Source organism: Equus przewalskii, chromosome 28 (assembly GCF_037783145.1).
Source record: "Equus przewalskii isolate Varuska chromosome 28, EquPr2, whole genome shotgun sequence".
NCBI lineage: Eukaryota > Metazoa > Chordata > Mammalia > Perissodactyla > Equidae > Equus > Equus przewalskii.
In genome coordinates this window covers 24639008-24654560 of record NC_091858.1, presented here as the reverse complement: position 1 = coordinate 24654560, position 15553 = coordinate 24639008, and the positions used below count along the sequence as shown (strand labels likewise).

At 43.6% G+C, this 15553-nt stretch overlaps 1 protein-coding gene across 1 annotated transcript in view; it reads right to left on the bottom strand.

The window, feature by feature from the left end:
- ENPP6 (ectonucleotide pyrophosphatase/phosphodiesterase 6) overlaps positions 1-15553 on the bottom strand; it is a 103789-nt gene that overhangs the window by 51461 nt on the left and 36775 nt on the right. The window contains exon 2 of the mRNA XM_008517262.2: positions 8080-8259. Coding sequence (XP_008515484.1) covers positions 8080-8259 — 180 coding nt within the window. The remainder of the gene's footprint in view (positions 1-8079; positions 8260-15553) is intronic.

Below are 15553 nucleotides of genomic sequence, written 5' to 3'. Positions count from 1 at the left end.
ACAGCCTTTCCCTGGAGTCCTCTGGCGAGACCCCTGCAGGAAGAGGGGTCCTCCCTGTAGCAGCCAAGCCTGCCCAGGATCCTGAGGTCAGAGTCTGGGACCTGCACTAATGAAGAAAGAACGTGGAGGCAGTGGGCCTGCAGAGCTCCTGAGCCTTCCACACCTGCAGCTGCTCTGGGCCACATGGAGCTCTCGGTGGGAATTAACCTTGACCCCAGATAAGCTCTCCAGCAGGCAGGATGCCAAAATCAGCCCATTGACCTTGCGAAACAAAAATTTCTTCTGCGTTGAGTCCTATGCCAAAGGCTACAAATCCTATATTAGTCGTTCATTTAAATTAGTGGGATGTTGGGGCCAGTTAGAATGACACGTTGTCTGTCCCCAGGTACCACATCATTAGCCTCAGTTGAAATCTCTTGATAGGATCAGCTGGGGAAGGGGACTCTGAGAGAATGGAAGACAGGTCTACAAAGGGTGAGTCAGAGAAGACTTTGAGGCTGTGGGCCCCTTAGGAGGCCAGAGCAGGTGCGAATGGCAGTGAGCCCGGAGCACCTAGGAGGAGGGTAAGCACTCTGGGATCAATGGGCAGCCCCTCACAAGTCCTACCGATGGCAGGCCCAGGAGCCCTGGAAATCCACTTCTGATTGGCAGCAACCCAGAGCCTTGCTTCTGGTGTCTGCCTACTCTCTCGCCCGAACCAATGTTGGGGCTCTCTCTGTCCCTCACACTTCCTTTCCTCCTTATCTTGTTTTTCACCTTCCCTCCTTCCCTTCATCTTAGTCCATTTGGGCTGCTATAAGAAAACACCACAGACTGGGTGGCTTAAACAACAAACATTTACTTCTCACAGTTCCGGAAGCTGGGAAGTCCAAGATCATGGTGCTGGCAGATTCAGCATCTGGTGGGGATCCTCCTCCTGGATTGCAGATGGCGCCTTCTCACCATGGCTGAGAGACCACGGGCTCTGGTCTCTTCTTATAAAGGCACTAGTCCCGTCATGGAGCCCCCATCCTCACGACCTCATCTAAACCTAATTACGTCGCAAAAGCCCCACCTCCAAATACTGTCACATTGGAGTTAGGGTTCCAAGATGCAAAATTCTGGGGGATACATGTCACTCCCTAGCAGTGTCTGTATCATTATTTGGAGAGTCACCTGCTGATCAGGAACACCCATTCTGGACTTTCTGTGGGCAAAAAATAAACTTTTGGGTTAAGCCACTGGGACCTTGGGGCTTATCTGTTACTGCAGTTGACATTACTTTATACCCTGTCCCCCGAACTCACATCCCTTGACATGGTGTATAAGGTACTTAAAGACCTGGCCGTTGCTGGTTGACGTCTCTTCCTTCCTGCCTTACTCAGTCAGCTGCAGCCTTCTTTCCTCTTTGCAGTCCCACAAATGCGACATGTCCGTGCTTGCTCCGTCTTCGAACCTTAGAACACGATCCTTTCCTCTGCCTCAAATGCTGCTAGGAATCCGTCCTACATGCTCACCAATACCCTGTGTCTGTCATCATCACAGTGTCATCTGTAGTGGACGGTGACTGCCGACTTCTTGTCTGCCTCTGTCCCCAAGGAAGCGTGTCGCGTTTGTCACTAGAACATACAAACTCCTAATGGGACTCAGAGGATTCACTAACCAGAACCACAAAAGGGGTTGGTTTGGTTTTTTTCATAATATTTTTCCTGTTTAATTGAAAATTGTCTTTGTGGAAAAAATCGTGGCAAATTTCATTATTTGTATATTTTGTTTTCTTCGAAACCAATATTAAATGAGGTATGATTATCATTGTCACTGTTAAAGTCAAGACTCTCTTGCAATAAATAGAAATTAAAGGATACTATGGGGTTATTATTAATAATAATATTGATCTATATTGGAAAATGAGAAGGAAATTAAACGACTACAAAGTTCAGAGCTTGCCAGTGATGTCCCAGATAATTTATCTAGATGCTCTCTTTGCAGTTCCCATAATGTCCCTCAACAGTGAGCACCCATGACGGCCACTCCCCTCTTGAAGCCATTTTATTCCTTCGGTCTCTGTAACAAGTGTGTGCCAACAGATTTCAACTGGTGTCGCTCTCTCAGCAAGATTTGTCCCTGCCCTCTCAGATGAGATCAAGTCATCTGAGCCTTAGAACATGATCCTTTCCATGATATCACTTCCCCTTACTATGTTCTTCCCAACTCTTCTGCCTTTCTCCCGCTTCTCAATCCACTCCTTTGTTTCCTTCGCAGGGTCACTCGCCTCTACCAGATCATTAAAAATTCATTTCCTCAAGGCTGTGTCTGGGACCTCTTCTGTCTTCATGTCTGCTCTCTCCCTGGGTGAACTTCACACCCACAGCTTCATTGGCCCCTGACACTGCCATGAACCACATCTTTGTGTCTCCAGCTCCCTTCTCTGAGCTCCAGACCCGTCCACTGGACATGTCTCAGAGTCAGCTCAGAGTCCATGTTCCGCTGCCTCCAAACTGCTCCTCTTTCAGTTTCTCCCTTTTAAGCAAAGACTCACCATCCGTACAGTTCTGTAAGCCAGAGACCAACTGTCATGCCTGTCACTGCTCCATCCCTTAATCCCAGATCCAGTCCACCACCATGTCCCGGCAATTTTAACTCCTAAATATGCCGCCAATCCATCCACTTCTCACCATTTCTGTTATGCTAGTCCACGCTATTCTCACCTCTTTCCTTGGTCTGTGCAACAACTTCCAGACTGGCTGGTTACCCCCGTTCACGCACTTTGGATGTTTACATTCCTCTTCTCCATGTAGCAGCAGAGCAGTGTTGTCAAAACGCAAATACAATAGTGTTACCTTCCTCCTTAAAACCTTCCGATGACTCTTATTCCTCTCAGGATGAGAATAAATTCTTCAGCTTGGTCCATGGAGACTGGCCTGGCCTCAGCGTCTCTCCACCTCATCCACTCCACGTCTATCCTCCCCTCTTTCAGTTTCTTGAACCTTCTGTGCTTCTCCCATCCCTTCCAGGACCTTGACGCATGCTGTTCCCTCAGTCTGGGTGCTCCTTCTCACCAACTTCCTGCTCCCTTCCCCCGACCCTACCCCTCCTCTCAGGTGTTAATTCATGTCACCCTTTCAGATGAAACCAGATCTCTTATTAGAAGATGTGATAATGCAATATACTTTTCATTATTATGCTTTTAGCAAGTGTATTTTTACATTTATTTAGGCAAGTAGTAGACTCTCATCTGTCCCTTTGCCTGAATGGTAAATTCTCCAGGAAGTGGGGGTGGGGCAAGGAGGGCCTGTGTCTGGCTTTGCTCTTAGTTGTCTCCCGAGAGCCTGTTCCAGGGCCTTGAGTCACACCTTTTTAAAGACATTTTATGAAGAAAGACCTTTGCCGTGATTTGTGAAGAATGGAAGTTCGTCTCTGGATTTCTCTTTAAGGCTTTCTAATTACCATAGTGGATGCTACTGAGAAACTATGAGCTCTTTTGGCCAAAATACCATCTGCAAAAGGAGACTGCATGTGGTTGGACAGCTAAGAAAACCTTCAAACGCTGGAGGAATTGCTTCGGCAGCCAGCAGTCCGCAGAGCCAACACCTGCTCGACTTCTCTGCAGCAGAAGTGGTTGACACCTAGAAACCCTGCAGAATGCATGTGAAGATCTCTTCGTTGAGACAACCTCAAACTTGAAATGCAAATTGGCATCTTTTTCTTGCTGACACAGACATACAAAGTCAGTGATGCAGACCTCACCAAAGTTGCCGACAAAGAAAGGAAATGACTCAGGGTGAATCCAACCCAAAGAGTCTTACAGAATTTTGACCGAAGCCTGCTCTTGCCAGACGACATTAATTACAGGAGCTTGAGTTTCATTTGATACTTTGGTGAGTTTTTAATACGTTTCCATCACATTAAAAAAATCAAATCAAATCAAATAGATATTATAGATATACGTGTGCTGCATGTCAAGACCACTTGGCAATCCTCATCACTGCAGTCTCTTGTATCACATAGCACGAAATTGTGAGTGTGTTATGTACAGATGTGTTTTTCTGGAAAGGGAATCCACAGTTTTGATCAGTTTCCTAAAGAGGTCTTCATTTACAAGTGTGGGAACCAGCAAACCACACACTGACTAAGACCTCTTCTGGTTCTAAAGTATGTACATCTTAAAGTCTAAAGCTAAATTCTTGGGACATTTAGCAAAAATCTGGATCCCTTGTATTTGTAATGTCAAATATCTGTCTGAAAAAAAATTCCAGCTTTTATCCAGATGTTTGGAGTCACATACATAGACTCAAAGAACTTGGCCGTGTTAATTCACACATTTGCACGATTGGTGCTGGGCTTTTCATTTTCCCTGGGCCTAAGGGTACGCATCTGAGTTCAGCCCAGCTGAAGTTGTCAGGGACCCACCACGACAGGAAAGAGGAAGATGCTGTGAATAATCCACAATTCTTGATCAATAGCCAGTACCTGCTTCCTTACTCATCCGGATGAAATCACCTTGAACGTAACAACCAAAACTTGATAAGAGTTTAGTCAGACACCTGCTCATTAACTCCCCATCCAGCCCATCTCTGGAAAGTTGGGGAGGGAAGCCAGGTGGCAATGTGTCTTTTCCCACCTAGAAGGAGTCTTATTTGTCTGAACACCTGCACAGGATAGGAAGAGGCCAATAGAAGAGGCCAGACCCACGCCCAACACCATCCAAGGGCCACACGATTGGTTGCCCCCAAGTCCTCCTGACCACTTGGCTGTAGGGAATGAGCACTGAAAGATGCGTGATGAAAGATGGAGAAGTTAGAGTCTTCAAATGCTCACTCCAAAAAAGTTTTAACCACCGACTCCTAAAAGTTTGCTATTTTTTGTTCGTTTTTTGTATTTCATGATAGCTGTAAGAATAAACTTAAGAACCACTGCCACTGTATAAGGTGGCACTTGTCCAAGGAGCTCAAACTCTATTTCTATACGACACCTCACCTACCCTCCCATATTCCCTGATTCTTCCTCCTTCCTCAAGGCATCCATCCTTCTTTGCTTTGGGTTGCTCTCAATATGAAGGAATGTTGGAGTCTCTTCTTTTTCCTCCTCAATAAAATTCCCTTGACCTCAAACCACAGGGATGGGGTAGGGGAATAAAATTACTAAGTGACGTACACTCAACTCTTACCCTTTGCAGAACACTACCAGGTCCTAGTTATGCAGTTCCTGGCTCATTTCTTTGGGCCTCCCCAAAGAAAATATTTGATTTAGGCCCTGGGATCATTTCCTGAGGCACATTTCTGCCTGCATAGCTCAATGGCACCACTGGGTGGGGTAATAAAGGGTCTGTACACCATATTAAATTTCTCAAGACTTGAGGGGGGTTATTTTGGACTCTTCGCCACTGATCAATTTTTCAGTCTGCTGCTTTATCTACCTGACAGAAAGACTTGAACTACTGCCATTTCTAAATTGCACTTCTAAATGCTGACTTAATGGCGACACTCAAAGTGTCATAACACAGCTCACTGGAGCAATGAAGATTTTCCAGACCGCATCAAGAGATCTGTACAATGTCCTGTGGGGAGCGGAGAAGGAAGAGGAGGATTTGAGAAGAAAAATAAAATCAAGTCATGTTTAGAAGAAATGCCACTGCACTTCACTTAATCTTGCAGAGACAAATGAACACTCGGTGAGCTATTAGCTGTGGCTGGAGGGGACCAAGGTGGAGAGAGAAAGGATAGCAGTGACCACTAATCCCTCTGCTGTCAACCAGTAAGAATGGAAGGTGCCAGAACACTCCTGACTGGGCCAGGCAGCACGGACACTATCTCTCAGAGTGCCTTTATTTGTGTATTCAGTTTAGAAGGACTGGACAGTGTCTATGAAACAAGAGACCTGTCATCCAATTTCTACCAAGACTTTAACATGGCCAGATCATTAGCTAATCTTCATTTAGTCACTGAGGAGATTCTAGAAGGCTATCTTTTTAGCTTTTTTCCTCCTGATACTTAACACCACAAACTGATCTTCAGGCATCCTGTCACGGCACATTAGCTGTGGGGCTGTGAATCGAAGGAAGTGATTGGCCCTTTCTTGTCCTTAAGGAGCTGTTTTGGAGGAGCAACAAGATATTTTAGATGCAAATTAGCTTTGAGATTTTTTTTGGATTCGCAGTGCGATATAAATTCAAGTTATTTATTATCATTAAGGAAACAGATTCTCCAGGATAAGATAAAGAATAACGCTCTGTAATCCTGCAGAGAGCAGTCTGAGATATGGCAACTGCCTCCCTTTAGGACATCCCTCTGCCTCGCCATCAGCACTGGCACCCATGGTCATCCAAGAGGCTGTCAACAGGAGATCATACATGTCATGCGTGGAGGAGGCACGTGGGGAACCCAGCAGAGATTATGGACAAGGTGCTCTTCAGAGCACGAAGAACTCAAATTCTGAGACTTTGAAAGTTAAATTAACCAGATACCACGGAAGATGGCCCTGATGGCACCAGGCAGTATTCATCTTGGTGGTTCTTCGATTTATTTTCAGGTGGCCATTAAGACAGCATGCCCAGTCTGTTCCCTCTCCTATGCCTATGCATGTAGGCCCTTGTATTTGTTGATACTGATTTCCGAAAAGGACCTCAAAGTGCGGCAACATCTTTTGACTTTAGACCTCATCCTATTGGACTGAACCAAGAACTTGGCTCCTCTAGTGAGACTAATTAGCTTGGCTGATGCACTAACTTGTTTCCTTAATCTCACGTCCAAATCTGTGACTAGTTGAGTCTCCGTTTAAGGTGATGGAGTCCTCTTAAACACTTCCCTTGCTTGCAGGCTTCTCACGTCCGCCGAGGTAGGGGCTATGTACAGAATCCCAGGTGTCTTCTAAAGAACTCAAGCATTCCCCCTGAAACTGTATCTGCCAGCAAAGCCAGCCTGTGTCTGTTTGTTCTTCTGCCCCATTTTGAATTAATGCAGGCTGCTTTGCTCTGGCCTTCATGGGCTCCCCGATGGATGCCAGTCTTCACCCTGTGGCAGCTTTCTGGGCCCTTACCACAGCACGGCTGTGTGTCTGCCTCCCCTGGCCTCCATCTGTCTGTGTTCTGTGTTCCTCTGAGAGCTGGAGCAGCCTTAATTGCCCTGAGCATCTTTCCATGTGACCACCTCCAACCAGCACCCTCCTAGCTCCTGCAGAAGGCCCACGCCCTCAGTGTGGGCCATCTGTGATTCACTCTTGGCTTACTCATGCTTCTTTCCCCACTCCCCCCGTCCGGGCCTGCCACCGTCCCCCACAACCCACGTGCTTTCACAATTCCATCAGGTTGCTGCTGCCGTCCAACCCAGGCCCATGCAATCCCCTCAGCCACTTCTTCCCATTTATCCTTTCATTTCTTCTAGGCCTCCCCAGAGAGCTTCCTCCATAATGCAATCATCAGAATCACACCATTACTTAGGAAAAAAGTATCTACAGCCATGTGCATGGAAAAGTCAAATTGCCCACTTTCCTAAAGAACGACTCTCTCCAATGGGAAGACCACAATAAGTTGATGAGTTTGTTATCTCTGAACCTTCTCATCCTTAATAAAAGATTTTCGGCGGGCAAGTTGAGAGTATCCTGAGGACTTCTCACAGTCTCATTGCAGTAAGTAAAGTAATTTCGTTTCTCATTGATCTAGGAGGTTCAAGAGGAATATTAATACAAAAGAACGTCGTTTAATGCACTACCGAAAGATTGCAAATGCTTTGATTCCTCTTTCCAATATGGTAAGGGAGCTCAAAATCTATAGAGCTGGTATGCCAAATTTTTTTGTAAAGCAAAAAGGATCCTATAATTTATCCCTCCTGTGCATCCAAAATTTTGCACAGGAAAAATCAGGATATACTGCAGCAATATTGCTGAACCAAGGGAATCAGGAAATGGCATTGTGTCTGGTCTGATGTTAGAGAGTTCAAAACAAAATTTTTAAAAACATGCCCATAAGATACATTTCTTGAACAGAGATCCCATTTTCCAACCCCTGGCTTGGTCTTCAAACACGTCTACATCCTTCGTCCCCAGAGACGCGATGGTGTTTTGAACTTTGGAAGGTTGGAGGGGCCTGGATGTCAATACACTCACCTGGCCAGTAGTACATGTAGACTTTCCTTTTGGCTTTGGTCAGAGTGACCCACAGAGGCTCTGATCCATTCCACCAGAGAGGCATCAGGCTGTCTCTGTTGACACCGATGTCAAATGACTTGTTGGTGACGGGATCCCACATATAGTTCCCAATCATCTGATGGACCTCACAGTGGCGGCCTACATTAACGAGAACACAAAGCTGTCAGTTTCTTGTTTTGATCATTTTTATATTTTACCTTTGCTTTCTGATTATAAAAGCCATCCATGCACGTTTAGGAAGTACAGGACAGCATAAAGATTTGCTTTCTTTTTTTTTTTTTTTTTATCATAGATCTTTCTTCTCTCTTAGATTGTATCATAAAGGCAAATGACCCAATAAGAAGTCTGATAATTGATCGAGAATGGGCCATTTTGAGTGAAGTTAATTTGTCAAGTCTGAAGCTATTTTAAGCTAAACTAAAGACATCATATGCAAAATTGGACCCATTGTTCACGGCTTGAAGTCTAAATACGAGTCACTATGGAAATTGTGGATGCCCGTGGGACACGGCTTAGCCCACCCTAGAGCTCTCTTTTCGACTCTTCCAAACCCTCCTCCCCTAGGATCACGGATCTACACACTGTGGAGTTCGTTCCCTTTTTTCCTGGATAAGAGGAGCGATCTCTTCAGCGCTGAACAATGATAGAATCTATGACATTTGGAGCAGAATGGTAAAAAATAGATTCAACTTTGAAAAACAAAGCAAGAAAACAACCCTCCAAATGGAGTGTCATGTAGAAATGAGGGTTGCTTCTGCTGGCAGCTTAGTCCCAGAAGAGGAGCCAGAAGTGAAAGACGCAAGCCCTTGGACTCTTTTGAAACATTAGGCTTAAATTATTTATTTTGCAGCAATCTGTTACATCTTTAAAGCAAAAATAACACAAACATTGGCAAGTGCATCAAAAATTGCTGCAATTTTCCTGAGCGTCATTTGGCACCAGGATGACACACGCTTCGCCGACTCACTGACTGAGCTTCATCCAGGTGGCTGGTTGGTTGGTTTGTTTGCCACTGTTCTCGAGCATCCCCCTACCAACACACACACATTTTATTTTTAAACAAAAACAAGGAGAAACCATAAAATACAACTTTGAAAATTTAGAGATCCAAAATATCATAAAGAAAAAAACCTTTTATTTCATCACAGAAACCCAGGCATTCCACAAACCATGCTTTGAATTTAAAGCCTGGAGATTCAGTCAGAAGGGTTGTCACCCAAAACTGGAGAGTTAGTGTTTTAAGCCTGACCAAAGCTTTCACATATGGACTGACAAAACTAAAAAATAAAATAAAAACTTTGAGGAATTTCTCCAATGGTTAAGCAACTTATTTCTTTTATTTATTCCTTCCACTAACACGTATTAAATGCTCCTATGACGCACAATGGAATACTACTTGGCCATAAAAAAAGATGAAATCTTGCCATTTGCAACAACATGGATGGACCTTGAGAGTATTAGGCTAAGTGCAATAAGCCAGAAGGAGAAAGTCAAATACCATATGATCTCACTCATAAATAGGAGATAAAAACAACAACAACAACAAATAAACACATAGATACAGAGATTAGGTTGGTGGTTACCAGAGGGGAAGGGGGGAGGGAGGAGGGCAAAAGGGGTGATTAGGCACCTGTGTGTGGTGATGGATGGCAATTCGTCTTTGGGTGGTGAATGAGATGTAGTCTACACAGAAACTGAAATACAACGATGTACTTCTGAAATTTATATAATGTTATAAACCAATGCTACCTCAATTTAAAAAAAATGCTCCTATGGACTATATACTGTGACAGGTATAGAGATTTAAATGTGAATAAATGTAGTCCATCCTCAAGTGCCTTGTAGTGTAATACTCAATGGAGGTCCTCCACACAGGGACAGGCCTCCCGGGGCCAGGGTAAGAAGGGGACCAGGGTGCAGCCCTAACTCAGAATCACGAGGATTCTCACCCACTCTGTTGCTGAGGATAACTCCTAGAATGTTCTAACTCGTTAAAAGTCAGGGCAAACTTTTTATTTCTTCAACCGTGTTATCTGTTTAGTGTATCAGAGTTTAATAATATCAAGGAAACCCCTCTCATGAGTAAAAGTCCTTCTCTGTTTCCTTTACTCAAAATTCTGCATGCTGTTTCTAAAAGTTTTTTTATCATCTCAGTGATCCTCACTCACCCCTTTCACAAGGCAAGATAATCCTGATAATATGTGTTGGGAAATGTCTCCTCCACAGTCTTTCTCTGTGGATGTTCTCTAGTGCCCTCCCAAATGCAGCGAGGGCATTTCACCCAGAGCTGGTGTGCACAGACTCTGAGCAAGGGTGCAAATCGGAAGGGGGTGTAGGAAGTGTTACTGAAGTCAGTGAACCAAGAAGAGCCTCTAAATGGATCACAGGAAAGGGCTAGAAGGTCTGGGGATATCAGATACGGGAATAATAGGGAGAGATGCCAAGAGGGAGGGGCGCAGGCATCTCTGCCTTTGATTTGGACTGTTTCGACTGTTTTAGGAGATGCCTGCAAGCCAAATGTAAGCAGGAGCTTCATGGGCTTCAGTTTTCACAAGGTGCTGCATTCAAAGAAGCATGAAGCAACCAAAAATAATTTGTAAAGTGCTTATAACCTTTACTTGTATATCTCAGAAATCCCACAATATCATTTGATAAAAATTTCTTTGTTCTTTTCAACACTCCAGACCCCAAAGGGTGCAAACTCTCTCACCTTCCTTTGTTCTCTGGGTAAAAAATTAAAAGGAGCCTGCTATGGTTGGGGAGCTGTTGTATGACTAGACGGTGTGATGTGTGTGTGTGTGTGAGAGAGACAGACAGACAAAGACAGGGAGAGAACATTCTCCCAGAGAACATCTGCTAAACTCAATTCTCCACCTCTTACACATACGTTTTTTGGAAACATCCATAGGGCCTCACTGAGGAGAAATAGCATCTATATGTGCAGTTAACACACAGTTCTAGACGATTTCAAAATTTCAAATGATGAAATCTTGTTTCCTGTGGTTATCGGAGTCCCCTAGCTTTTTTCATAATGGGTCTACTCTCCTGACCATTATGTGGGGTGGAGCAGTAACCTTAGCACACCCTATACCCACCAATTGAATTGGTGGTGCTGTTGACTCATGTGAGCTTCAAAGACTTTGATTACAGCCTTCTTTAAGGAAACATCTTTGAGCCAAGGATTCCAAAGATGGCTTTAGTTCCTGCTTCCATCCAGCGTACTGGTCGGTCTAGGTTGGTCCAGAGTGGCTCATTCATTCTAAGGGGAACTTGGACCTATGGAGGTAAGTGATTCATTCCTCTCTCCCAAGACTCGACATTTCTCCAAAGGCTGGAAGTGATGTGCTAGAATGGAGGCTCCTGCTCACTTCCTGTGAGTGAATGGTACCTGAAGAAGATCCTGGAACCAGTAGTTTCCTTTATATGAGTTAAAAGATTTGCGAGTGTAGAGTGGAACTCGTTCACCAAGAAGATCATCTGAGATCCCTGTTTAGGAAGTAGGTTTTATTCTTTTGGTGGATTGGGCCTTGAGTTGAAATGAGAGGCTGTATTCTTCAAAGGCTTAATCGCAGATGCTGTGCTAGTCCCCAGGGGCATCCCTTTGTTCTGGGAAGTGATATCTTTCACGGACGCCAGCAGGAGGATGGATGCCCCCATCTCACGTCTGCTCAAATCTTCTCTCCCAGCTGAGCTGACTTTCCTTCCCATGCATATACATTAGGGCTGACAGTCCATACTCTCAACAGTCTGAGCCTACTGTTCCTCAAGCTGGTTTCCCTCCCTACGATGTCTCTCTCTTGCTCTTTCATTTTTATTGCCTCAGTAAAAGTGGTGGCTGGAAGAACAGAACAGAACAGAACAGAACACAATGTACTGGCTTCTGCAGCCCACAAGCTCTCATCTCCATATTTCCACCTGACCCATATCTATTTTTATACATCTGCAACTCTCCTTGATTTTTCTCTGGTTTGGGCTTTCCAAATGGAGCTTTGCTGTCATTTGACTATTTGGACTCTTTGCCCAAGGCTTCGGTAGAAACTTTCCTGACACTGTCACAAACCACAAATCCCAGGTGGTTTTCAGGTAACGCGCAAGCAAGGTCTACTTCTGCTCCTCCTCCTCCAAATGACAGCTCTGTGGGGCTTTAAAATTTGTGCCAGGAGGTACAGAACTCCCTGTGAAAATAGGGCCAGCTTCTGGTATGAAAATTTCCAAACACGGTTGAATGTTTTTCTCTCTTTTTTTCCCTTATCCTTAAGACCCAAGGTTTATAAACTTATTAACACAAAATGTGGCAATCAAGCTGATACTTGAAGGAGTCGTGAACTCTTGAAGCCCACCCGTAGACTCCACCTCAGTGTAAGAGCTGCTGTACTGACGGGGAGCGGCTAGTGGCTACTTGGGCCAGCAGCCAGGGCAGCAGCTACTGTTTGCCTTTCTCACAGAATATTGTGGAATAGTCTCCACGCCAAGAACTGCTGTACGAAAGGAGCAGGATATGAGACCTTCATTTTTTATTCCCCAATGTCTCAGTCGAGTGTGTTCTGATGTAATGACCATCACCAGAAGTTTCTTAGCAAGAACCCATCATCCTCTGCCCCATGTTACATGTTTCCGAACATCTCAGAAATGACTGGTCTTCACATCAAATGAGTCGATTGAGGACATGTCCATTTTACCTATAATGGATGGGCATCTACAGGGTTGCTGCTGCTTAGTCTTCGATCAGTCTTAATTTTTTCTTATTATTTTCAAACAGTAAATGTTAATTATTTTTACAGCTCCTTACTTCCTTTATTGTTTTTTTCATTTGCTCAATATGTATTTACCAAGTAATGTCTACATGACCGCATATAAGGATCAAAAGATATGGTTCTTGTCTTTGAAGTGCTCACAGCTTGATAGAAGCAACAGGGTGGTATAGCGGTTAAAGGGCCAGGTCTGGGAGTCAGACTGCACAGGTGCAAATCCAAGCTCTCCTATTTACTATCTGCATGACCTCGGACAAGTAGCTCAGACTCTCTGACTCCTCAATTTCCTCATCTGAGTAATGGGCATGGTGATAGTTATCACATCACGAGATATACAGATACACAGTGCTCCCTTTGTATGGCAGTGTGGGACCGTGGAAATGACCATGTGAGCTGAAACCATGCAAAGTTATCTTAATAATCAGTGGGAAAAATTACAATTTTTCCACGACCTTTAAAAATGTTTGTCAAAAAAAATTTTTTTTTGAGGAAGATGAGCCCTGAGCTAACTGCTGCCAATCCTCCTCTTTTCGATAAGGAAGACTGGCCCTGAGCTAACACCCATGCCCATCTTCCTCTACTTTATACGTGGGATGTCTACCACAGCATGGCGTGCCAAGCAGTGCCATGTCCGTACCCGGGATCCGAACCAGCGAACCCCGGGTCGCCAAAGCAGAACATGCACACTTAACCGCTGCACCACCGGGCTGCCCCCTGTTTGTCAAAATATTTTAAAATTCCCCTACTATAAGTTATAAATGTATAGAGAAATGAAAAAAATAATAAAATTAATATTTATTAGTATATCGTCATTTAAAACAGAAATATTGAGAGTTAAAGAGTTTTATTTCTTTGTAAAAAACATATCAAGAATGGTTTGAACAGTGCTTTGCCGCCGCCTTCTTGAGATATAAAACGATACAAGTGAGCGAGCATCTTCTCTACACCTAGGCAAATGGTCAAATTCTTTCCAAGTTTCATCTTCAAACATTTTATCCTTTGTGCTTTCACTGTCTTGAAACATCTCTGAGAGTTCTTTGAACGCGAAGTTCTTGCTGGTGTCACTTCCTCTAGGACATCTCCTCTTCATCACAACTATTTTCACCATTTATGTCAATAAGTTCACCTTCACTGAGTTCCTCTGGCTGCATATTGTGTCTCCAGTGGTGCTGGTGTCAACATTCCTGGGATCAATTATTTCCTTTGTGATTGTGTTTATTTCTTATTCAAATCTTGCAAAGTTATTTGGACTGTGCAGTAAAATTCTCGTCATCCTGCACGCATATTATCTGCTGTTACTTTCTGCCATGATGCCTGAATATTTTCAGTTGCATGTTTTATGTCATATTTCTTCCAAAACTCAGCTAAAGAAATTTCATGATCTCCCACTGGAGCATCAATAGCCTGTCCAGAAGTTCATCTAAGAAAATAGGCTTTAAAAGGTGAAATAACTTCTTGGCTATTTGCTGGATTACTAAAATTGGTTTTGTAGTGGAAAGCAAATTTTCACATCGTCATTCAAGCGTCCAAGAGAATGAGGGCGACCTGAAGCATTATCCAACAGCTGTAGTGCATTAAAAGTTAAATTCTGTGGGTTTATCCCTGGGAGACAAGGAGGCAACACAATTACATTTTGCTGTCTGTGCATGAACTAAGTAACAAATGTGCAGCAACCAATCACCAACAGACTTTGCAAGAAGGGATGTGATTGGTCACTGATTATGATGTACATTTGTTATTTACATAGTGATTTGTGGATGAAGAGTTGGCAGTGAAGTTTATACTTTTTATGCCACAATCGCTACAATGAAGGTTGCCAGATTTACTTTAGTTCATATACTGTGGTAACTAAAATTTGAATCAGGCTGTTGGGGAACTGGTATTATTTACCTAAACTGTGGTAATTGGATTTTGTGCTTATTCAAATTGTGCAAATTGAGGAGCATCTTTGTGTACATGTACACATATAATTTCCAAAATATTCAAGAGTGGGGGGAACTTTACCGAGGATTCTGTGGGATGTGGAGGGGAAGACTGAGAATAGCACAAAGGACTTTAAGCTGAATATTAGACATCCAAGTTCTTCAAAGTCCTTTCAGCTACCCCGACCAGGGCTTCCTCATTGGGCCCCCACTCTAAAGGTCCCAGCCTTGTATATCTTGCTGATTCATCTCTGCTCCATGCTCTGCTCCACGGCACCTCCCTCCAAAATTTCTCTCCACACTTCAAAGTTTTCCCAAAAGCAACTCAGCCCTCTAGAGTTCCTGCTCAACTCCTAGCTTTGCAGAGTTCCTTAGCTCACAGAATGCTGAAAAAAAAGGAAGAAAGGAAGGAGGGAAGAAAGCAAGGAAAGGAAAAAGGAAAAGAAGGGGAAAAAAAGAAAGTGTTTTTTCCAACAGGAACCACCCACTTTAGAAGGCCATTTAGTTAGAGTTGCCAGGTTTATTTTAGCCACAAAAAAAAAAAAAGATAAAAGAAAAGAAAAAGTTGTAAGATTCCCAGTTAAATTTGAATTTCAAATAAACAATGATGTTTTCACTATAAGTATGTCCCAAATATTCCATGAAACATGTGTCTGCTAAAAAGTTATTTGTTGTTTATCTAAAATTCAAATTTAATGGGTATCTTGTATTTTATCTGGCAGCTGTAATTGTTGCCGTGAAAAGCATCTTTTGTTTGTT